General features: G+C 33.5%; 1 protein-coding gene across 5 annotated transcripts in view; it reads right to left on the reverse strand.

Annotated features, from left to right (window-relative positions):
- Ppp1r12a (protein phosphatase 1 regulatory subunit 12A) overlaps positions 1 to 26,262 on the reverse strand; it is a 144,310-nt gene that overhangs the window by 61,714 nt on the left and 56,334 nt on the right. For all 5 annotated transcript variants that reach the window (XM_063255196.1, XM_003475941.5, XM_023567697.2 and 2 more), the window contains exons 3-4: positions 8,816 to 8,934; positions 2,756 to 2,915 (exon numbers count right to left, since the gene is read on the reverse strand). In XM_063255196.1, the coding sequence (XP_063111266.1) occupies positions 2,756 to 2,915; positions 8,816 to 8,934 (279 nt within the window). The remainder of the gene's footprint in view (positions 1 to 2,755; positions 2,916 to 8,815; positions 8,935 to 26,262) is intronic.

Genomic DNA, 26,262 nt, shown 5'->3' on the forward strand with positions numbered 1-26,262 from the left:
TGTGGAGAGCCAATTTTTCCAACATCATTTATTAAAGAGGCTATCCTTCCAGTGAACATGTGTAGTCCCTTTGTCTAATATAAGGTGGCTGAGTGTCTTTGTAGTTGTGTTTACATCTTCTAATAAGTTCCATTGATCCTCAAGTCTATTTCTTTGTCAGTATCATGCTGATTCTATCGCTTTGCAGTATAGTTTCAACTCAGGAACTGAGATGCCTTCTGCCTTGCCTTTGTTGCCCAGAGTTGCCTTTGCTATTCTAGGTTTCTTCTGTTTCCAAATGAATTTTAGGAGTGTTTTCTCTAGGAATGTTAATGGTATTTTGATTGGGATTGCATTAAATCTGTATAACAGTTTGGGGATTATGGCCATTTTCACAATGTTGGTTCTTCCTAGCCAAGAGCAAGGAATATCCTTCCATTTTCTAATATCCTCTTTAATCATCTTTTTTTAGTGTAGCATAATTTTCAGCATGTAGGTCTTTTACATTCTTAGGCTGATTGCTAAATATTTCATTTGTTAGATGCTATTGAGAAAGAGGATATTTCTATAATTTTTCTATCGGTGAGTTTTTTTGTGTACAGGAATGATATGATTTTTGAGTACTGACTTGGTATCCAGCTACACTGTTGAATTTATTATTTTTATTAGGTAATAAACAAATTTTAACAGATTTTTTTGGATCTTCTCTATGAAGTACCATGTCATCTGCAAATAGTGATAGTTGTCTAACTTCTTCCTTTCCTGTCTTATTCCTTTTATTTCTCTCTCCTGTCCTGATTGCCCTGGCTAGTATTTCCAGAACTATATTGAATAGGAGTGGTGACAGTGGACATCCTTGTCTTGGTCCTGATTTTACAGTGAAAGCTTTTCATTTTTGTCCATTTAGTATAATGTTGGCTGTTGGTTTGTCATAGATCTTTATGAGATGGAGGTAGACACTATGTATTCTGAGTTTTTGAAGGGTTTTTATCATGAACAAGTGTTGGACTTTATCAAAAGCTTTTTCTGCATCCATTGAGATGACCATGTGGTTTTTGTTTTTGGCTCTGCTGACGCGGTGTATTACACTTATTGATTTGTGTATGTTAAACTATCCCTGCATTCCTGGAATGAATCACACTTGGTCGTGATGTACAATCTTCTTGATGATTTGCCGCATTCTATTTGACAGTATTTTATTGAGAATCTTTGCATCAATTTTCATTAGTGAGACTGGCATATAGTTCTCCTTTTTGGTTGGGCCTCTCTTTGGTTTTGGTATCAGAGTAATACTTGCCTCCAGGAATGATTTAGGGAGGACTGCTTCCTTTTCAATTTCATTAAAGAGTTTGAGGAGTATTGGCATCAAATCTTCTCTAAATTTCTTGTAGATTTCAGCTGTGAATCCACTAGGACCTGGGCTTTTCTTTGTTGGTAAGCTTTTACCTACATTTTCTATTTCAATAGCTGATATTGGGTTATTCAAAACTATTATATCTTCTTGGTTAAGCTTTGGTAGTTCATATGTTTCTAGAAATCTGTCCATTTCCTCTGTTTTCCACCCTATGTGAGTAGAGATTTTCAAAGTAGTTATTCATGATCTTTTGAATTTCCATGGGATCTACAGTAATTTCTCCCTTTTCAGTACTTATTGTGTGAATTTGGGTTTTTTTTTCTTTCTTTTTCTTGATTAAGTTAGCTAGAGGTTTGTCAATTTGTTTATTCTCTCAAAAACCCAGCTTTTTGATATGGATACTTTTTTAAAAAATTGCTACTAATAACTCACCCTACTCATTTTATGACTAGTAAGAATTTGAGAAATTTTAGATTAGAAAGAAATAGCTGAGTGAAAAGAGCACTAATTAAAAAAACAATGTTTTCTTCCAAGAGAAAGCTTATGTTAGTGAGTAAGAAAAAACTGAAAAAAAATAAGAAACTTGGGACAGGTGACCCATTTACTGTTTTTACTGATAAGGAAGACATTAACGTTAGACGTGCAACTGTATTACAAGTGATATAGAGTGCAGATCCCCCCAAAAGTGCAAATCTTGCTGAGGGCTGGCTTTATTCCTTTCAAATCTATATAAAAAAAGTTAAGCACTGAATAATTTTTTTATATAGTCAGCAAGCCTTTGACACTGCGTAAGTAAAAGGAGCACATATTCACACACACACACACACACACACACACACACACACACACACACTCTCTCTCTCTCTCTCATTCACATTGTGACATAAAGAAACTGTGTCAAAGCAAGTGGGTGACCAATATATAGCTCAATAAAGTCACACTGCTGCTAGCTAAATAGCATTATACCATTAGCATTCTGAGTTCTCATGCTGCTGTAGTAAAAAAGAAAACTGTATTTTAGATAAATTACATGAAAATAAATATTCAACAGATAGTAAGCTCTCCGTTTGATAAGTTTGTACAATATTGCTCTTAGTTTCAGCAACCAGTTTGGGAATTTGGGAACCTTAAAATGACTCTGTAATAATTTGCCCAACATAATGGTTGACTGACATTTAGATTCAACTTATGAGTAAAATGCCAACTGAAAAAAGAACAAGAGCGGAACTGCCAAAGTTTGAGTGAAAGAACTTTAGAAACAAAAAAGCAATCATGTTCAACCTAGTTCTTTTTGAAAGTGGTCGTTAAATTACTCCTTTATAAACTATTTCAAAATAATGTGTGCAGAGAATTAAGAAAAATTATAAAGAACTAAAGAAAACAAACCATGTATAACACAATTCTATGAAAAACAATACTTACTTTAAAACTTCTGTATAGCCTTTAGCGGCTGCAACATGAAGTGCTGTACCTCCAGATTTCGCGTGCCGGACATCGTTTATATGGCCACTGTTCAACCACTGCCTTGCATCTCTAAGCATTATCCGTTCTTCCTCCTTTCGAGCTGCTTCTATATCAACCCCTGATTAAAAAAAATGGTTGCATTTTTCTCTAATAGCAAATGTTCTACTTCTATGTTAAATAAAATTATTTTTATACATATTTTAAGTTTAAATCAAAATGAAAAGCGAAGCTATATTTTTTCAAAAGGGATTGTTTAATTGGTTAAATAAATCAATATGGGAACACTATAAATAGCTTGTTAGCTTTCTCTATTGATTAGTTTTTATTTTATTATTTTGGTTTTCTTTTTGCTTTTTCATATTATTTATTTGGTTTTTAAAACCTTGAATATTTTCTAAGGTATAATATCTGTTAAGAATGACCCCCAAAACCCTCATACATGCAGAGGCAGGGCTTTTGGAAGGTGGCTCGATTGAGGAGCATTGTATGTATTAATAGATTCATTCACTGGTGAGTTCACTGGCTGTGCTTGTTGGGAGGTGAGGATCTGTTAAGAAGAGATGGGTCACCAGAAATATGCTTGGAACGGTATGTATCCCTCTACTGCTCTTCCCATCTTTCTCTGTTTCCTGGCTGCAATGTGGTTTCCTATCCTATTGTCAGATGACCATAGACTTTAACTGTGAGCCAAAATAAACTTCTCCTTTAAGTTATGGGTTTGATATTTTGTCTCAGTGATAAGAAAGGTGACTAAGACTGCAACCTGTTGGGAAAATGGTTTCCTTAAAACAATTACAAGTGAGTAATTCTCAAATTGGTGTCTTCTGTTTTAACCAGTTTTCTGAATGCAAGCCTGCTAAAGACATGTAAATATAAATGATTACTGAATACTTAATTTTTTTGTCTTTTTGAGACAGGGTCTTACTATGCAGTTCAGGCTGGCCTTGAGCTCACTTTGTAGCCAAAGCTGTGTCTTGAACTCACAACCATCCTCAGCCTCCGAAGGGCTGGGCTTACAGGTTTGTTTCACCACACCCAGAATTTTAAGGACCTGATTTCACCTAAAATTTACCAAATCTAAAATCAAAATCCCTTTTCTTCCTCTCTAAATTTCTTTTCTTTTTTTAACACAGTATAGTCTTCATACCATTAGGATTTTTCATGTAACAAGTTATATAGATGACCATTTATAAACACTATGCTAGGCTGAGATGGTAGAAGTGGGAAGAATAAAAAATTAATAGGGACTCTAATTCCTACCTTCAAAGAGCTCTGTATCTTGAGAAAAAATTAAATTATTAAAGACAATACTGAAACACATGAAAATTTCCATGCTGTCTCATGGTTTTAACTGCTGATTATTTAATAAATAACAACATAACACAACACCATTCACAATCTGTAATTTGTATATAAGGAGCAAAGATAGTTCATAAGTCTGAGCTATTTAAAGGCAATGGTGTACTGCCTTTTAATCTTATAACCCCGATTCTGGCAAAATTCTTGAAACTGAGTCAGCAAATTTTTACTAAATGAATAAATAAAATAATAAAAATTTAATAGATTTTTAATTCCTCATTTTGTATCTCTGTCTATATACATGTATACAACTATACAGTCAAGATCTTGCACCCACCCACACATATTTCTATCCATGCACCTACCCATCTATCAATCCAGTATGTACCGAGAGCCCACTATGTGTCAGCTACAGTACTTCATTAAGTGCTTGAAAATAGAAGTGAATTTATTTTATGACAGATGATTAGGCTGTGAAATAAAAAGAAAAATGGCAATAAGGGGTTTTATGTAGGTTGATAAGAGTCTGATAAAATGATATTACAGCAAGAAATGAAGTGAGCGATCACATTTTGGGAAGATTTCAGGCAGAAGGAAGGAAGTATTAGGCTCTGAGGTGAAAGCCTGCTTGGAATGTTTTGTATAGAAGAAGAGCAACTCATCTATATAGTAGTTAGCATGACAATGAAGAGAGACAAGGGTTTTGAATTAATTTAAGAGCATCGTAAGGCTGAAAAGTTAAGATTTCAAGTTAAGAAACTAAATTAGAGAATACTGCAATAATATATAAAGGTAACTAGAATTAGAGAGTGGTAGCAGTAACAGTAATGAAGTAATTAGATTCTGGATTCTTCAAAGTACAGAATTTGCATTGGTTTGGATATAGATACTAATATGGACACAGGGGAAACTGAGAAGTAAAAAAACTAGGTTTCTAGGCTGAACACGTGAAAAGATTGAAATCTTGAATTTCATAAATATTAAGTTTGATGTTCTACAGACATTTAATTAGAAATACCAAGCCATAAGATGGTTGTATGAGCCAGAATAGAAAATAGTGAACGAAATAATAAAATAATACAACTTGGCCATATCAAATTAAGTGCTAAAATCTTAACCTAATTTTTCCCTAACTAATCTTCTTAGTGTCTATCTTTTTTTTTTTTTTTTTTTTTGTCTTTTTCCTTTTTATCGGTACCAGGGATCGAACTCACGACTGCCTGCTTGCAAGGCAGGCGCTTATGCCACTGAGCTAAATCCCCAGCCCCCTTAGTGTCTATCTTATACTTTCTGTACTAGATACCACAATTTACCCTGCAACCTGGGAGTCATCTGAATTCCACCCTTTAATTTATTCTCACTTTCCAATCAATTAACTACCAGATTTCAAGATGTCTTCCAGACTGCTTTTATCACTACTTAACTATAGTTCACACCTTGTATCTCACTTTGACTGTTACCACTGATCCTTAAAACTCATTCAGCCTCAATTGTTGCCAATTAATTACCTCCACTATGCCAGAATGAAAAAAAAAACTATGATCATCTTTATACCATAGATGTCAATGGCTGCTCACCTAATACAAGACAAAATTCAAGCTCATAGTGTAATATAGCCTTTTATGACCTGGTCTCAATGCATTTTTAACTTCATTTCTATAATCATTAAGTGATCTAACAATTTATATTTCCATATAATTTGCCAAGTGCATAAGCTCTATGCTGTTGTACAAGCTACTACCTGGCAGGCTTTCACCTCAGAGCCTACTAATATTTCCTTCCTTCTGCCTGAAATCTTCCCAAAATGTGATCACTCACTTCATTTCTTGCTGTAATGTCATTTTATCAGACTCTTATTAACCTACAGGATGCATTTACCTTGCTTAGCATATGACCATTTGCTAGACAATAGTTCAAATATATTTTAAAACCTCAAGATTATGTAAGTAGAGGAAAAGTTGTCTTAAAACTAGAGATATTTCACGGCCGCATCTGAAACAAATTTAGAAAAGTATTTTCCAGACTGCATAAACACAATCAATTCTATATCCTACACGTATGCAATCAACACACTCTACTACATTTTTTATAAAAATACAATATGCTAGGTTTGGTGATGCACATCTGTAATTCCAACTCTAATCAGGCTAAGACATAGGGATTATAAATTTGAGGTCAGTCAGTCTGGGTTATAAAGCAAGTTCAAGCCTGCAAGGACTCTACTGTGATATCCTGCCTCAAAAAACCAAAAATAAATTAATAATAAGCCACTGCTTCTAAGTGATAGCAATATTACATAACAAAAATGTCATCAAAAGATAATCACCATACTTTAACATGCCTTCTAATAAAAGGAATTATAAAGCTATACTTGCAATACATTAATAACAATTTTTTTTACTGAATTTATTTTCTACCATTTTATACTTTATTCTTTTACTATGCCTTTAAAACATATGCCTCCTGCTGGGCATGGTAACATATGCCTCTAATCCCCAGCACTTTAGGAGGCTGAGGCAGAAGGACTCTAAAGTCAAGCCCAACTTGCGCAAATTTAGTGACTTAGTGATATCCTGTCTCAAAATAAAATTTTAAAAAAGGGCTGAGGATGCAGCTTAGTATGAAGATCCTAGATTCAATCACCATACTGAAAAAACAAAAATAAAAACAATTAAAAAACACATGTATCACTTTATTATAGTTCTACTATCTACATCTTAAATCTTATTTTTGCTATTGCTTTCTCTGAATTTAAAAACAATTTCTTTTTTTCTCTGATTTCATGCTACCTGTGCCTGTTACAAGCAATTACACCCTTCCATTTCCAAGTGATGCTTATTCTGTATCTTTTATTTATGTATAAAACAAGAGACCCAAATTTAAAATATATCTGAAGGGAAACTGATAAATTTAAGAAAAGTTAGAAAAGAAAATATTTTTCTTAATTTTTAAGAAAAATTCAAATGACTGGAATATACAGACCTTGCTAAATTCAAAAATCAAAAATGCCAAAGACATAAATACCTCTCACAACCTTACAGTACCTTGACTTGTCAGTGATATTGAGAACACTCCAAACTTTTTGGGAGATGTGTTAAAAATCGTATAGTGAGTATACACTGGTTAAGTTTGAATCACTTATTACATATATTACTTGGGCAAGACATTTAACTCATACTATGCTTCAGTTTCTTCATTTGTAAGATGGAACTGATGATAGTATCTATCCCAAAAAGCAGGAAAAGAGAAGCAGAATCAGTTTTACTATTACCAGAATGAGAACTGGTAATAATAGTTAGCATCTTTGTACCTACTGCATATCTAAGCATTTGACATATACACATATTCAATGACTACTTGGACTTACAAGCAATCTTTTTCCTATATAGATCTGTACATCTTACAGAGACTTAATTTTTTTTTTTTTGGTGTACACTACGCTTTATTTATACCGTGCTATAATACTTGATGATTGTACTGTGCAGCAAAGCACTGTAATTTTATATTGTTGTACATTATAGCATTGCTTTTTTAAGTTATGCAGATAAAAAGTGAAGTCATCAAGTTTGAGTTTCCTTTGACAATTTCTTTGTTCTGAATTACTAGTACCCTGTACATACTTTACACAATTTCTCACTTAGTCACCAATTCATTTAACAACTAGTCATAGGAACAGAATTTTGTCATTAACACAGTCATTAATACATGTCTGTATTTATTTTTCAGAATGATCCCAGTGTGCTTGTGAGGGAAACAAGTTGGACTGTTTCTTACATAACTTGGCCAAGCTTTCAAAATACAACTATAGGACTGGGAGTTTAGCTCAGCAGTGTCAGTGCCTGCCTGGCAAGTGCAAGGTGGTGAGTTTGATCCTCAGTACAAAGAAACAAAACAAAATACAACTATAATCCAACATTTCTTCAATTCTAACGTACTTATAACTCAACTCTAAGTTTACTTTCTCTTTACTGTATTATTACAACTATTTAACTATTCTCCTAGTTTATTTCTGATTTTGCCTCCCTACAATCTATTCCCAACACAACCCCCTGAGATCCTTCCTATAAGTCAGTCAGACATGTTATTCCTCTGCTTTAAACCTTCTAATAGCATCCTACTTCATTCAGGTCAAAAGCTAATCTCTCATCAATGGCTCTCAAGGCTTTTCAAGATACTGCCTTCTGCTATTTGTATGTCCTCATCTGAAAGTAGGATCTTTGCTCTGCCTGCTCTAATCATTGATGACCACTTGCAGCTTCTCTAAAATGTTAACAGATACTTTCTCATCCTTAGTGCTTTTTGTTTTTTCCAGATTCACAGGACTCATTGTCTCATCTCATTCAGATCTCAGTCTAAATGCAGGCTTATCAGGAAGGCCTTTCTTAGCATTGTATCTAAATTTGCAACCTGTTACAACTACTCTGTGTACTTTCTCTCCCCTTTGTCTGCTGCATTTTGCTCTACAACATTTACTTCACATAATTTTAAGCCCTAACTCGCAACCTGTGATATTTTCTTGTTTTTAAGATATTAAAAAGATAGAGTGGAGAATCACTTATTTTTTGAAAAATAGAATTACTGTGCAAATTATTGATGATTTTTTCCTTTCAAATTATTATCCTTCAATATTTACAAATACTTTTATTGGAAAACCAAGATTATATTTTTTCTAAAGCAGTTTTTACGATTTTTTTCCATTTAGGTTGCTTTGTACGTTACCTTGCCGGTTAACTTCATTTTGAAGTAACTCTTCCATTGCTTCCTCCTCTGCAATATCTAAAGGTGTGTCTCCTTCACTGTTGACAGCTCCTACATGTGCTCCCTGACCAATCAAAAACCTGTAAAGTCAAAGGAAAGTTGATTAAGCAAAGACAATATATGCTTCCATCAAAATTTTCATTATCTCCAAATATACTGATCTCTTAAATAATCTCCATGCTTCTAGCCTCATCATCATAAATAAAAATTCTTAACTCTTGGTTCATACATAAAATTCACAAGAATCATAAGAAATTCAATTTTGGCTAGGTGTAGTGGCACACACCTGCAATCTCAGCACTCTAGGAGGTCAAGGCAGCAGGATCCTAAATTGGAGCTAAGTCTAGGCAATTTTTGAAAGACCCTATCTTAAAAAGTGACAAGGGATGAGCTCAACATTCAAACCTCAGCACCATAAAAAACAAAACAAATGAAAGAAAGAGCAGATGTGTAACTATACTGCAAATATTGTTTTCCTAATTATTCTGTAAAATGAATTCCAATATAATTGGCTTTCAAATTTCAAATTAAACTTGGGTGGCAAAGAACAATTATATTTTGTTTTTTGAATTAATTTTTATTTTATCTTATACATTTAAAACACAGTTCTAAAAAAGTATACAAAGGGATTCTTCAAACGTACCAAAGGGATCCAGACACAAAAAAGTTAGTAATCTCTTACCACACATTCCCAAGAGTCATTTATCAACATTGCCAATGTCAATTCCCAAGTTAAGAATTTGTTTAATGGCATTACAATATAAGAAAACATCTATGGCCCTGAGTGATACACCCTTGCCTTCTTTTTCAGTTTAATTCTTTCTGTAGTACATTTTAGGCTCCAGTAAATATGAAACTACCTGTGGTTCTAGATCAAACCAGTTTTGTTATCCTAGATTTTTGTTTCCCATATATAAAAAATGGGCCTTTAAAAATATTCCTCATCAATTTAACTCACTTGTACTTTTATAGACTAATAAAAGAAAAAGTCTACAAAGGGGAGTCCCAGAAGTCATTTATGCCTCTCCATTATCATGTTCTCCTTTCAGACACAATAACTAACAAAAGAAGGGAAAAATCTTTCCAGTACATTTACTATGAATTTATACACATGCACACAGACATACACAGTCACTTTAATGAAACAAAAAATAGTAGGATTACTATAATGAGCTGGAATACAATTCTTCCCTCCTAACAGTTTAAAAATATCCTACACTATTTCATTATTTGGTGTTATTTTTTGTTTTGTTTTGTTTTTGTATTACTGGGGAATTGAGCCCAGGGTCTTCACATGGAGCTACATCCAAGTCCTTTGTTTATTTTTAATTTTAAGACAGAGTTCCATGTCAATGAATTGCCCAGGCAGGGGTCTAAATTTCAATGCTCCTGCTTCAGCCTCCCGGAGTGTTAAGATCACAGGTGTGTGCCACCACTGCTGGTTTGATCAGTGTTATCTAATACTATTCTCTTTACATCCATGCTCTTCAACACACAGTTCAGTATCATCATTCTTTAAAGTGTTCCCCAGTACAATGGAGATACCATGCTGTGTCACTGCCTTAATTTATATTTCCTACTAATGCAAGAGGTTAAAATATTAAGAAATATTTACTTGCATTTCTCCTTTTGTGGACTGCTCATTTACATATTTTCCCTATATTTCTAAATGTGTTAATTCAACAAATAATCATTTTCTAGCACACTACATGCCAGGATTATAACAGTGAGATGAACTTTTTTCCCCTTAAGACCCTTGTAAGAGTTAATTATACAAATTATAAAGCTGGATTTCCTATGACAGAAAATTATGTGGCATCTACAAGTAATTATAAATTGAGTGTCCCTCACTTGGAAGTCCTTAAAACTAGAAGTGTTTAGATTTCAGATTTTTTGGGGGGGAATTTGGAAAGTTGGCATATATAGCACCCAAAGAGATATCACAAAGATAGGATCCAAGTCTAAAAACATATTTCATTTATGTTGCAGGCCTGTCCATATCATATAATCAGAGCCTGAAGATAATTTAATACAATGTTTACAGTGTGCCTGTGTTTTGACTGTGATCTGTCACATAAGGTCAGGTGTGGAATTTTCTACTTATAACATCAGAACTGAAAAAGTTTTAGAGTCTGGATTTTGGATTTTCAGATTAGAAATGCTCAATCGGCAATAGGAAGAACTGATTAAATGAAATAAAGCAAGGACTGTCTGATAGAGTGAGAGTATGTCCTGCTTAAGAGAAAACAAAAAGGGCCGGGGGCTTTAGCTCAGCGGCATAAATGCCTGCCTGGCAAGCATGAGGTTGTGAGTTCAATCCCTGGCACCAGAAAGAAAAAGAGAGAGGGAAAGAGGTAGAGAGGTGAGAGGTAGAGAGGTAGAGAGGTAGAGGGAAAGGGAGAGGGAGAGAGAAAACAAAAAGTACCAAAGCCCTGTGACAAAAGTGTAACAGCTAAAGGAACCAGTACATTTCAGGAGAGTAAATTAAATGATCAATTTATGTATCTTTATTGGTTATCTATGAGAGGCAGATTAGGAAAGATCTGTATCAGTTGTTTTGAGTATTGGTGGGGAAACACTGTATTTTATTCTACAACTTTTCTATAATTAGTTTATATTGTAAATGTGTACACAAAAATAGTAACCATACTACGGTGTTACCTGACATTTTCACAACATACTAAACATTTTTATTACCAACTTCCACAGATTTTATCTGAATTAAACTTTTTGTTTTTATAGTTTTAAAAAATATAATACAAAATTAATAGTATTTCATTCAGTACTGCAAGTAAATAAATGAGTACAAAGTATTAAAATAAAGTAACTGGATTAAGAAATTGTGCTATGCTTCAAGACAATAAGTATGTTAATCATTTTGGTAGGCAAAAAACAATCAGAAATAGTTACATAAAAAGTCTGTTTTGGAGTTAGAAATCAGTTGAAGGATCTAGACGGAGAATAAAAATAGTATCTCAAAGCTGCTGCCATGTGTGATGTAGAAGAAACTATAGGAAGCAGAGTCAAAGAATACCATCAAAGCCACCCAGATAATCTAAAAAATACAAACAGGAAACAATAAGAGAAAAAAAGGAATGCTAAGTTCCAAAGACCAGCAAGAATTAGGCCTGGAGCTGTGTCCAAGCCAAAATGTATATCTAGAACTGTCTTTTAAAAAATAAATGAAATCCCATAGCATTAATTCATGAAAAATGTCCAAAAGCCATTTAAGGTGGTTGGGAAAAGAAAAGAAAAGAAAAGAAAAGAAAAGAAAAGAAAAGAAAAGAAAAGAAAAGAAAAAAAAAGAAAAGAAATCCTTACGTGCTTCAGAGTTTGGATTTACCTCCCACCTATATTTCTTAGTATCTATTTGACATTAATTAACTTAAAAATTTAAAGTCTAACACAAAGTAACTTACAGTTTTGTGTGGAGTTTAAATGAGTTAAAAACAAGACCAATGACTGTTACGATCCCATGCAAAAAATCACATTTAGAAATCCATGTTTAAAATAAGTCTGCAAAAATACAGATTACCTGAAATACTAGAAATTAGTTAACTTTGAGAAACACTAAAGACACTGAAAACAGAAAACTAGATTTCCTTCAGAACACCAAAACCTGGGGTTGTTCTTAAAAGCAGCTTGTGCAACTGTTAACTTGGAAAAATAAGTGATACTTATTTTAAGTAGGAAAAATATGCGATACTTATTTTAAGTTTTATTGAAGAGAAAAAAAGATTTTGCATAGAGTCTCAACTTGACAGGTCAGAATACTGGGCTGCTTTCTAAGATGGACAATTCTATTCACTGTTTCAGGGTAAAGAAAATCAGTCTTACGCTTTTTTAATATTGGTTAATGATTTCTATAAATAATACAAACAAGACCAACAAAGGAGATGCCTATCTATCAGTGCAGGATGAAATTCTTAACCAACTGTAAAAATGAAAAAATCTAGTAACTGATTTGATAAATAACTTTGTAAATAAATAGGCTTAAGACATGATCCGAATGGAAACTGTACAAAATATATATGTGTTTGGGGGGGGGGGGGAATTTAGCTAAAGATGTAAAGTTGTTCACAAAGCTATTATTGGTTGCATTTTGGCTATGGTATGTTATATAAGCAGCAAGGAACTTATGGTAAGCGAATTTAGAAGACAAATATTGATCATCTTTGTTCTGAATTTTGTAAAAAACCAAATTATTCCAGGGATTATTCAAGAAAGGGAAGGAGTTCATCTTAATTGGGTATTTTACTAGCTGACTGTGGTGATGCACACCTGTAATTCCAGCACTTTGGTGGCTGAGGCAGGAGTATGGCCACGAGTTCAAGGCCAGTCTGGGCTATACAGTGAGATCCAAGTCAGTCTGTACTGCACTGTGACTATGCCTCAAAAAACCACATACATACACACACACACTTGGACATTTTAATAACTGTGTTAGGTATAGCACCTGCCTAGCATGCATAAGGCTGAGACTGATTCTCAGCACAGGTACACAATAAGGCATACACATTAGAAGAACACATAAATAGAAGGTTCACATATATGCACAATAGAAACATATACATACAACAACTAACACACAATAAGAACAAAGAACAATGAAAGAAAAAGTCACTGTATCAACAACAGATGAGAAATTTTTTCTTACTTTTTATAGGAAAACTAGCATCAAGTTATTTTAACCACTACATTAATTTTTTTTAAATGGCACATTCAGTAAAATAATAGCTGTTTCTTAAAAATCCAAATGAATTACTCAAATCCATCCTAGGAGTAGAAACTATTAAACCTAAGTGGCTTAAACAAACCTAAGTGGTTTAAACTTTTCAAAGATGGATTAAGTAGAAAACTTAGGATATTTTATGTTTAAGCAACAAAAATCACTAATATATGTGTCGTTAGTATGTAGCTTCCAATAAAATTGGAAAAGCAGTACACAAAAACAAATAGAATTTTGTTCTATTTATTTTTATTTAGTATTTAGTGATTTTATTTGAGGCAATTTTTTACCTCTCCCAAAGGATATTTATTCCAAGACACACTGCAGCATGTTACCATCAGCACTACCAGCCACTGACTTTTTGAAACATAATTTGTTATTTGTGCCTCCTGAATGTTCTTCATGGCACCAACCCTTAAGCCAGTGCAAAGTGACTATCTGTGGCAATGTATTCACCACAACTGCCAGTTGTTCTGGATCTCTCTTTGAATCGTTTCTCTAAAATACATTTCCCTGAAAATGTGGACTTTCTCTTTTATTCTTACAGTTTACAGAAGTTCCAGCAAAAGTGGCTACTCCTATTACTGGAATTTTGGTCCACATTTGGTTGACATCTACAATGTCTGTCAGAAATATACAAGTATTATTTTGAACTACATTCAATATAGTTTGGTGATTTGTATCATCATTTGCAAATCAACAAGTCCTGTTTTAGCCTAAAAAAATCAAGTATCAGCATGACTATACACTGGAGAGGGAAATATGGGTTTCTGATTATCAAAAAACTGTCATCAACGAGCTACAGGTTATTTGGAAAATGTGACTGTTCGACCCAAACTCTGCTGCCAATTTTTTAGTGTAGCTCAGCTTGGTTCTACTCATTCTGACTCACATACCACAACTTTTAGCCTCTCCTTGGGTTTGCAACACGTTCAGATTAATCACAATGACTCCAACCCCCATTTCGTGTCACCTTCTGGTGTGCACACTGAATACACTGAGTCCTGCTGAAGCAAAAGCACTGTTAAGAACATAAGAGAAGTTCATTGTGCTCAGTGGACTTCTACGTGTCTGAATAAATTCTCCCTACTGAATATATGAGAAAAAAAATATATATATGACAAATTCTTCCACTGAACATAACTGTTCAATTGAGAAATATAACAGTAAAAATCCAAACAAAAGTTCTGACATGAGATGTCTAAGGTTCCCTAAAAAAAGTCACTTTCTTTCAGTGCTTGATAAATGTGTCAATTCTTGCCTTCATGATTTCTGATTTTAAAACTTGCTTCCTTCAATTGTTTCCCTATTCTATGGTGTAGTTTTTTTTTTAACCTGTTTCAAGATTGCTTCTCTTTAACTTTCAGAAATTTACTGATGATATGTCTTGTTATGGACTTCTTTAGTTTATCTTCTTTGGAGTTTACTAAGTTTGCTGAGTCTTCAAGTTTACCCCTTTTGTCAAATATGAGGAAGTTTTCAGTCATTCTTTCTTTGAGTTATTTTCCAGGTAGGTATTCCTTTACTTCTGAGAGATTTTTGAGGGCATGAATGTTAGGTCTTTTGTTATAGTTCCACAGGTCCCTGAGAGACTGTCATTTTATTTTAGTCAACTTATTTCTGTTGTTCAGATTTGGAAATCTCTACTGTGTCACTCAGATTACTGATTCATTTGTCTGTCTCTCCCATTCTGCACTTAACCCCATGTATTGAGATTTTTCAGCTCTCTATCTGGCTCTGCAAATTTTCTGTTTTTGCAGACTTTTTCTTTTTGTAAGACTTTCTGTTTTTTCATTTCTTTGAAGTAGAATCATAATTATGTTTTAAGCTTTTTAGGATAGTTGCTTCATAATCTTTATCACATGTTAACATTAATATGTCATTTTTGGTGACAGTCTCATTGTTGCTTTCATTTCAGATCTGCCTAATTTGCAATTGCACAATTTTCAAGCGAAATCTGGACATTTTGATTATGTTCTGAAAGTGTACATCTTCTTTAAATCTTCTAAGTTAGCTGGTTTTGTTTGGGCCTGCTCCATGGAAGGAAGGAAGATGAGAGGTGCCATTTCATTATTGCAAGGTGGAATAAAGTTCAGGTCCTTTACTCAACCTCCAGATACCAGAGATTGGATGGATCTTTGATACTTGAGTAGGATGAAGCTCTGGTTGACTACTATACCCTCAATGACAACTTTCTGGCTGAGGGTGGTATGAAGGCCTCACTGCTACTAGCCAAAGAGCCTCCACTGATAACCCTAGGGAAACAGAGAAAGGGTTGGAAACGAAGACATCACTGCTGGGCAACTGTGAAAGTGTTCATTCTCCACTAGGTCTCTTCCAACAGGAAAAAGCAAGCTCATCTCTTTTCTCCTACCTCCTAGGTAGAAGTGGAAGTCTAGGCTTCCCCCCATTGAACACTGTAGAAGGAAGGAGGGGTAGCTAACCATCTTGTGGAAATAAAAGCCTGACTGTAAATCTTAGTCTTAACACTAGACCTAGCTTACCCTGATACCATCACAGCTGGAGTGTTATGGCGCCTCATTATACCGGGTTTGAGGATGTGAGATTGAGAGTGATCAGGGTTTTTTTTTCCTATAGTGCTTAGGGTGAAATAGTACCCTCCCATCCTAGTATTTTGGTAAAGAGATCAGGCTTTTATTGGAGTTTTTCTATCAGTACCCATTGGCGCATGTGGGTTACTAGGATTTTCAGCTCAAATTATGGACTAAAGATAAAGAAAAGTTGGAGTAGTTCATCACTGTGTCATTCTTTAGGTCTGGAGAGTTCCACCTGCTGCTTTCTTTTTTCTTTTTTTTTTTTTTTTTACCGGTACCAGGGATCGAACTCATGACCACGCGCTTGCAAGGCAGGCGCTAATGTCACTGAGCTAAATCCCCAGCCCCCTGTTTTCTTTTCTCTACTGTTCACTAAGTTTTATGTATGTTTGGGAGTTTTAGCTGAACCTATCAGGAAGAACAGCTTATCAATTCTATCTTCCTAAAAGTAGAAATACTTTTGGTCCCACTTTTAATTGTAAAACTGTACCACATAACATTAATCTAATTGTAACCCTTTTTTCCCAGAAACTTATCAAAACTGGTAGAAGTATGATTTTTGAATATAAATCATGCAATTACTCTAATCTGATACTTTACCAAATAATTTGTTCAATTTCTGACATCTTAAAATCATGGTTCCTAATTATGCTTTAATTAATTATGCCAACAACTACTTATGAGAGAAATATCTATTTGTTGAACTAGGTAATCAAATTGTCATGTGTTAAAATTCAAGATGTAATGAAGTATTTAAATTCTTCATAAAGCTTTCAGTTTTTAGAAGCCAAAGTCCTACTCATCTTTTAATAATTCTAAATTGTACATTTAGAATTACATCACTGAAATAATTCTATAATCAGTGGATCTTATAATCAGTGATATCTTAGATACTGGCCAGATACTGGCCAGATGGAAGACACAGCATGACTGCCACTGTCATTCATATTTGAAATCAGTCATAGCTACCATACTTTGCAATTCAGTTCAGTTATATGCACTGCAGCATCACTTAAGTTGAGCTGAAGTGCTATTTAAGAGATCTTACTGGATATTGTCTGAAAATGCTCTGTTGATATTTTTTAATAATATTTAAAAGGCACCCACATCAAAAGCTGCAGAAGATATTATCAGTCACTTTGGAAAAAAAACCCAAAGCAACAGTAGAGAATTATTAAACAACACTGTATCAATGTAGTTTAAATGACACAAAGAATAATAGTGTGTGAGAAGAAAAAATTGGGAAATAAAAATCACATAAACTTTTTATTAATGTTTTAAATTCATAAACAATGTACTCTGCTAGAATCATGACATTAGATTTGATGAAATCCAGTTGGTATATTATAAAACAAACCCAAAATATTGCTGTCTTCCTATTGTATCTTTCCATTGGCCTCTCAAATCAGACCAACCTATAGTTACATTCTATTACACTGTCTCTTTGTTCCTTTTCTAATTCTGCTCTTTAAATCCCGTAACAATTTAAACAGAATTATTTCCTCAATTACAAAGAAAAGGAAGGCTGAATAGTAAAAGTAAAGAACAAAAAAAGACTGTCTTGGTTGAAACCCTGGTTCTGCCACTTTTGTGTGTGGTATCTATCTATAAAGTAAGAATTATTACTATAGATCCATTATCCTTCTTTCCAACCCCAAATGGAAAACATTCTGTATTTACAAAAGCAACATTATATATTACACCTTTACCAAATCTAGGAAGCACTCCATAACTAAACACACTAATATTTTTATTAGAACTAAATTTGCTATTATGCGACAAGATTACAGATAGCTTTATATCAATTCTAGTTATGGTTTGCTGTCATCTGAGCCTACCCAAAACTTATCATTAAAGCTCTTCAGAGTTTGGAATAATGAATGTAGGGATGGTAGTAGTAGTCCATTTCCAAGTGATTATTAGGATGGCTAAAATTATGTTAAAGGACCTGGAGCAGTAAAAAAGCATGTTAACACTCATTGACCATTAGCTATTATCATTACCACAACCTTTTATTTTTCTGTTTATGGTTAATAACTATATCCAGTCAATCATACCAATCCTTCTCAAGTTTACTGTACAAATTTTTTTTTTTTTTACTGATCTATACTTCTTCACTGTCCTGGCACTCTTGTTCAACTCCTTTAACTTGTCAAGGATAATCTTCCTAAAAAAACAGATTGAATGTCATCACTTCCTTAAAAATGCATCCTCACTGAAAGGACAAATTCAGCACACTGCAACTCTAAGATGGTCTTTTACTTAATGCAATCTGGCTGAGTAATTACTTGGTAGTAATAACAAAACTATTACACTGGGAAATAAAAAAAATCACATATATGTAGTTAACACAATCACTTCAATATATATGACAGATGTGTAACAATTTAGTCATTCTTCAGTGAAGGCCAGAACTCTTCTTTGGATAACGTCTCCATGCTGCCTTTTTTACATAAACTGTATCTGTAATGCCTTATTGAAGATTTCAAGGTACCTTCAGTGTGAAGAATAAACTTGAAATTAATATGCAAAGCAATCTCCTTCTAGACTTTTTTCCAGTCTTTTAGTTTTCTCACCCACAGCTAATAGGCCTTGCCTTTGCATCTTTCCAAAGTATTCAATGTAGTTATCACAGCAAAAGCTTCTTTTTTGCACTTTTTATTTGTTTGGAGGCCACACAATTAAATTACACAATGCTAACAGCCATTAACAGGCTGAGAACACATTCAAATAACTTTTTACAGGCTTGCAATCCAAATCATGGAAAAAGGAGTCAGTGAACTTGGTAGTAGTCTATTTGCTGCAGTGTTCTGTGTATCAGTCAGTATGTTTTAACAAAGACAAAGTAAACAGAAGTTAACACAGTAAAGGCCAGTTAAAAGAGTCTTTCTGTATGTTAGACTTTCCTAGGCAGCTAGCTCCCAACCCTTGAAGGCAAAAACTCTGATTACTATTTAATGTAGCCGTTAATATTACTTCCTCTAGAATCTCTTTTACTTGGTCTCAGCAGAATTAATTACTTCCTCATCGTTCCTGATATATTTGCTGGTCTACTTACTCTACCAAATATTGAGTTGATTGACTTGACATGTACCTATAAGCCAGACAGAAATTAAGTTGCAGTCTTTTTTGTATCACAGTGTTGAACTCTGCTATTTGAGATAGTTAAGACATAATGGAAAAGTAGATCAGCATCTAAGTCTCAAAAATGAAGATTCTGTTGTAGTTGTGTTTAAAAAAAAAAGTACTGATAAATATTCTTACAAATTTCCTTTAAAAACTGAATGAGAATATATGTAAGAACATGATCTTTATAGTTTGGGCAAATATATTTAATTATTATCATAGTAGGATATTATATTATATTTATTTATTTTTGGAAACAAGGATTAAACTTATGACCTCACGGCTGCCAGGCAGGCACTTGTGCTGCTGAGCTAAATCCCCGGCTTCAGGATATTTTATTTTTAATAAAACTTCAGTATTTTCACATTAGATTCAGCTTCCCCTTCTGAGATTTCTCAAAATGCATGATCTATTCTGAATTTGTTAACAAAGTATCATTCTTGATAAAAAAAATATAAAATAAAACAGAAATTTGCCAACTTTCTTGTGGTCTAACTACCCATCAATGTAAATATGAGAAATGACTACTCAGTCTTCTGTCCCTTCCATCTAGATAGGAGCACCCTAAAATCAAAAGATGGTAATTTTCTTTGCTAAATAATGCAGGGAAACCAAGAAAATATATTTTTCACTAAAAAGTGGTGACTAAAAATTACTGAATAAACAGTTACTTTATCTATCAATTAGCAATTATAAATATGTGCCATATATTGTACAAAGCATCTTACCACATTCAATATAATCTTTACAATAATCTTATGAAGCCGGAACACATTTATATTGTCATTGAGTAAATAGAAGCCAGTAATTTATTCAAAATTAACAATAATTTCTTATAAGATTTAATCAGACTTCCATGATTCCTTAGCTTCAGCTCTTAACCACTACTGTACATTAAAATGTTTCTTGTGGAGGTGGGGGAAGTTTATCTTCTTAAATTTGGAAAGCATTTCTGAAATTCATATTTTTAACTATTTTGAAAAGCGTCAAAAATAACTATTGAGCTTCAGGCAGGAGAATCAGGAGATACAAAGACCATTAAACAACATGCTTAGTTCATTTAAAGGTAGAGGAAGAGGACGAGTGTGGCTACAGTGGAAAGCACACAGAAGAGAACAGGACAGAGGCAGAGAGTCAGCGGGGCAAGTAGGAAGCAGATCACACCCTCAGAGGACAGCAGAACTCCAGTTTTTGTCTTGAGTGCAGCAAAAATCCCTTAGAGGGCTTTGAATAAAAATTTGATGTTATCCAGCTTGAAATGTTTTAAAAGGACATTCTAGCTGTTACAAGGAAAACAAATGGAGGAAAGATGATAGTTATTCTTAGGAGGCAGCTGCACATAGGTCCAGTGAAAAACAAGTGTCCAGGATCAGAGAGAAATAAAAGAGGTGATGAAAAATAGATATTGTCCATATTTTGAAGGTTGAGCCAAAAAAACATTAAGGATTCTTTTGGGTGTTTATGAAATAAAAGTTATAATGAAGGAGGTTGAAGACATAAGTAAGCCATCATGAATACTTAAGTTAACATATCCTTAAATAGCCATGTCTCTTAAAAATGAAATGGCAAGCTAATGAATCTTTTGTCATGCTGTAAATTAGACTAGGAAAATGTCACTGAATATAATTCTATAAGCATTTTATGAGATACAAAACCTGCAGCAGCAGTGACATTAAAATGACTGCAAACATAAAGAAAAACATTGAAGACACAAATTAACCAAATCTATTTTATACTATGAACTTTTAATATGGTACTAATTTTCCTCATACTAGATGCTACACTACACACACACACAAAATGAACATCTCTGTATTTTACTATGTGGCGATCTCTACAATAGATTAAGTTAAAAAAAAAAAACAAATTGGAGAAACAATGTGATGATATTCTATCACCTAAAAAGGGGAGAGGTTGGAATACAGTCTTGTTATGTAATTCAGGCTGGTCTTAAAAATCACTAGGTAGTCCAGGTTGGCCTTCAACTTGCAGCAGTCTTTTTGCCTCAGGCTCCTAAGTGCTAGGATCACAGGTGTCACATCACGCTTGGCTAGATTAGTTATTTTGAATAACATATTAAAAAAGGGAACTGAGACACAGTAAACTGTAAAAAAGTATACCAACAGAGTTTTGGAGCAAACAAAGTAATAGATCAGTTATTGATAATGGAACTTTTTTTTTTTAATTTTAAAGAGAATAAAATAAAACAGAACAAAGCAGAGCAGAGCAGAGTAAAAAAAATGCAAATAACACAGGATTTCAGAAAAAGACAGCAGGAAATCAACAGTGGCTACCATAATGTCTCCTGTTTTCTTCAAAACAGCTGTCCATATCTTCATACCTATTGAAATCAAATAATTGAAAACATCCTAAAACCAATCAAAACCAATAAAAGCATTACTGGCTTTCGAATCACAATGGTAGGAAATCATCAATGACTACCACTGTGTTTCATTTTCTTCAGTGTAGTTGGAACCTGGTATTTTTACACAAATTATAAAACAAAATTAAATTTTATACTCTGAAAAACAAATACAATTAAGACAATGAATCTATTTGCGTGTCTACTTCACAGTGTAACCTACAGAAAAAACTATATCAAGTGAAATGAATTCAATACAGAATAATGTATTACAATGACAGTATAACAAGCAGAATATACAAAGACAAAAAGTGCCCAAAACAAACAGAATCAGTCAAAACGAAAACTTCAAATTGCTTACAGTATTGTTACTGATGATAGTATTATTAAATTCATTCTATGTACATGTAATTTATGAAGTAAATTAGTAACCAAGTACTGTTTTAATTTTGCATTTCCTGGTAATACAAAAGGGAGAAAAAGTGATAAAAGATAAAAAAGATTAAAGAAAATTAAATTGTGCTGATTTTGAACAATGCCTCACCCAGTGGCATTCTTAGCACCCATTCAACAGAATGGCCCTTCTTGGAGAACAGTGTAATCCAAAAAATGGGCAGAAGATGTAAAAGATGTGTGTGGAATATCTTGCAATACTAGAAAGTAAAAAAGATGGTTTCATTCTATAATTTGGGCTGCCCTTGAGCTTACTACATAGCCTAGTGAGCCTCAGAATTGAGAGGATCCCTTTTGCGTCAGCCTCCTGAGTGCTGGGATTACAGACATGTGTCACCAACCCAGATCATCTTTTTTTTTTTTTTTTTTTTTTTTTTTGGGTGCTGGGGATCAAACTTATGACCTCAAGCTTGCCAGGCAGGCGCTTAGGCCACTGAGCTAATTCCCCAGCCAACCCAGATCATCTTAAGGTCACTTTTAAAACCACTTTATTTGGTCCTATCCCAAGGACTTAGATGTCAACTTGAAAGGATTCTCAGTGACCAAAGGATGACTGCAATGGATTGAAGCACACAAATATGCTGAAATACATGAAATTCTAATGTTATTACATTGAAAAAAGGCAAATATTCTCTGTTGAAGGTAGCAAACCAAACTCTCTCTCTCTCTCTCTTTCTAAGACAGGGACTCACTGTGAAGTTCAGGCTGGACTCAAGCTTACTTTGTAACCCAGGCTGGTCTTAAACTCACAACAATTCTCCCATCTCAGCCTCCTAAGTACTGAGATTACAGGTGTGTGCCATCACGCCCAGCTTTAAAAATCAGTACAGATATAAAGCCAAGAAATAAAGAATACCGTCTATCTTGTCAATAAAAATTGTATTATGTGTATTAACCAAATAGTAGATATGAGATGGTTTATGAGAAAAAATGAAAAAAAAAAAAAAACCCCAATGTGCTGCCCTGTATCTTTATCTGATTATTTACTTCAAAAGACTTGATTTTCAGTGTTCTGTAGATAGTAGTTTAAATTTATAGTTTATGTTTATACAGCTATAACTGATGGTTATGTACTATAATGATAAACTGAATATAGTTTGTTAGACAACATAATGTTAAACTGAATACAGTTTATTTGGTTCTAATCATTTGTCTTCTTTAGTACAGGTTTTGTGCCTTTATGTGAAATGATTGGAACTAGTAGTGCTTCAGATTTTTGAATTCTGGAATGTGTGTAATAAATCTTTCCTTGCTGGGGATTTAGCTCAGTGGCATAAGCACCTGTCTGGCAACCGAGGTTGTGAGTTCAATCTCCAGTACCAAAACAATAAAATAAAATAAAAAAACTGCTAGCCATGGATTTAGCTCAGTGGCTCAAGTGCTTACTTGGTAAGTGCAAGGTCATGCATTTCCATTCCCTGGTACCAAAACAAACAAACAAAAACACCTTTCCTTTCTTCATTTTGGGCAAAGGGAGTTTTGCCCCAGCAACCAGACAAAAGTAAAGAACACGGTACGTAAGTTTACCAGCTGAGTATCTTGAATCCCAAACTGCAAAATTTAAAGTCCTTCAAAATCCAAAACTGAGTTTCATGTTGCATTCAAAAAGTTTTAAATTTCTGAACACTTCAGATTAGGGCTGTGCAAGTTGTATGTCCAAAATCATACTATTTAATTTTATCTTTTATCTAAAGACAAAAACATCGACGCTATAATACTTTGGGAAGAATATACCTTGATGTGGTAGAGACAATTTTTTTTTAATTATTTAAAGAGAAAGAAACAACAACAACAACAACAAAAAAAAAAAAAAACAGAAAAAAAGGGTAGAAATAATACAGATTTACAGAAAAATAAACAGTAGGAAATCATTAGCTGATAAGTTACATATCATCATCTTAGAAATAGTTGTTCAGGTTACAAAATTAAAGCATACAAAGTGACATTCAAATAATGACACTGCCAACACTTCTGCTCAATGATCCAACAAAAACTTAGTAATGTAGTTATCAGTCCTACACACTTGTTTTTTATCTTAAAAAGGGTAAGATTAAACATCAAAACAGAACAAAATAGTTCATGAAGAAAGAATTTAAAGAAATACAGATTTCAAAGCAAGTCCACTGGAGATCTTCACTGCTTATCATATTGTCTCTAGTTTTCTTCCAAATATTTGTCCTTATCTTCACACACGTTGAATACATACTCCATATTATAGAACTAATCAAATCATTCCAGGATGATGAAGGCTTTTTAGGTCTTCAAGACCTGACATTGGGGAAGTCAACAATGACTACCATAATGTCTCTCATTCTCTTCATAGTAGCTGTCCTTATGCTTACGTATACTGAAACTGAATTTAAGAGACTAGACTTATATCACTTTGAACAGTGAATAATAGTATTGCTTAGATTTTATATCATGTTACAGAATTAGCATTGGGTTTCTTAGTGTCTCTTCTTCAGAGTATCTGTTCATTACATCGTGAATTATATAATCTGTTCCCATAAATAGTTTAAAAAATTCTTCCCATGTGTGAATTTCTATATAATATCTATCCTCTCTGTATTATAGGGAAACACAGATCATAACAAGACAACAAAACAAATTCCTAGAAAAACATGCAATGAAGAAGACACATAAGACCATAATATTAGGTGTTCTACCATGGTTACTATGCTTTCTCTTGTTATTTTCAATAGACTTGTCCACATCATCAGGCTTAACATAGTTAAGCATAATATTACATAGCTATTTTTATTTTTTTAAAATTTTATTTAAAAGGAAAAAGAGAAAAAACAAAACAAAGTGGTGTAAGGGTACAACTAATATAGAACTACAAAAAAAAAAAAAAAAAAAAAACCAAAACAGTAAGAAATCACCAGTTAATAGATTACACATTATCATCTTAGAGATAGTTGTTCAAGTCACAGTATCAAAGCATACAAAGTAGACATTCAAACAATGAGACTGCAAACAGTTTTGTTCAATGATCCAACCAAAAACATTAATATGGTCAGCTATTTAACACCCCTAAAAACACTTGCAGTTGTATCCTTTAAAGCACTTTTTTCCCCTCTCTTTTTTACAACAAAATTTACACATTTGGGGTTTTATTACTCCTTAGTTCTTATTACTTTACTTTTTTGGAAGAGAATAAAGTCAAATATGGCAAAACAAAGCTGTCGGTCAAAACCAAGGATAGACATAGCACATGATGTAAAAACAGAGTACAAGGTTATCAACAATGGTTACCATAATGCCTCTTGCTTCCTTAAAAAGAATTGTCTATCTCATTAGGTATTATAAAGTTGAACTAAACAGTACAGAATAAGACCAATAAAACCTAAACATTGTAAACATTACAGGACTTCCAAAGGAGATAATAGTCAAACCAGAATGGGCATCTTAGTGAATCTTATTGTCTTCTAAGTAGTTGCCTATATCCTCAAACTTGTTACCATCATAGAGAACAGAACAGAGTCTAATCAGTCAAACAAGATAGTGGGAGTATTACAGGACTTCAAATCAGGTTAACAGGAAATCAAAAAAGTTACTATAATATATCCTGCTAATTTTAAAAAATTTTTCCCTTTAATTAAAAAAATCATAAAAAATAACTAAATTTTTTTAATGAATAAGGGAGAGATTGAGATAAAAGAGGACATAACAACATAACAATACAGGTCAAAGCCTGACTGTTTCAGCAACCTAGTGCTTCACCACCAAATAACCCAACTTAATAGTAGTTACCATAGTGTCTTTTTCCTTGAAATATTTGAATATAACTTCATATACTACAGCTTCAAATATTTCCATATCAAGCAGCCCAGAATAAAGCCATTCCAACTAGTAAGTGAAAACTTTACAAGGCTTCAAGGCCACATAATGGGGAATCATGATTACCACATACTTTTATATATTTGAATCATTACTTACATTAGGGAAACTATTCAGTATTCACACATGTGAGATTGATTTATTTCACTTATGAGTATGGTCTCAACTGGGTCCATTTACTGATAAATATCTCAATGTGATCCTTCTTTATAGCTGAGTAATACTCCATTGCATAGAAATACCACAACTTCTTTATCCATTCCTCAGTTGATGGACACTTAGGTTGATTCCAAGATCTGGCGATTACAAATTGTGCTGCTATAAACATAGGTGCTCATATATC

This window comes from Cavia porcellus, unplaced genomic scaffold (assembly GCF_034190915.1).
Source record: "Cavia porcellus strain 051 isolate PalLab524CR breed Dunkin Hartley unplaced genomic scaffold, mCavPor4.1 scaffold_8, whole genome shotgun sequence".
In the NCBI taxonomy this organism is placed as follows: domain Eukaryota; kingdom Metazoa; phylum Chordata; class Mammalia; order Rodentia; family Caviidae; genus Cavia; species Cavia porcellus.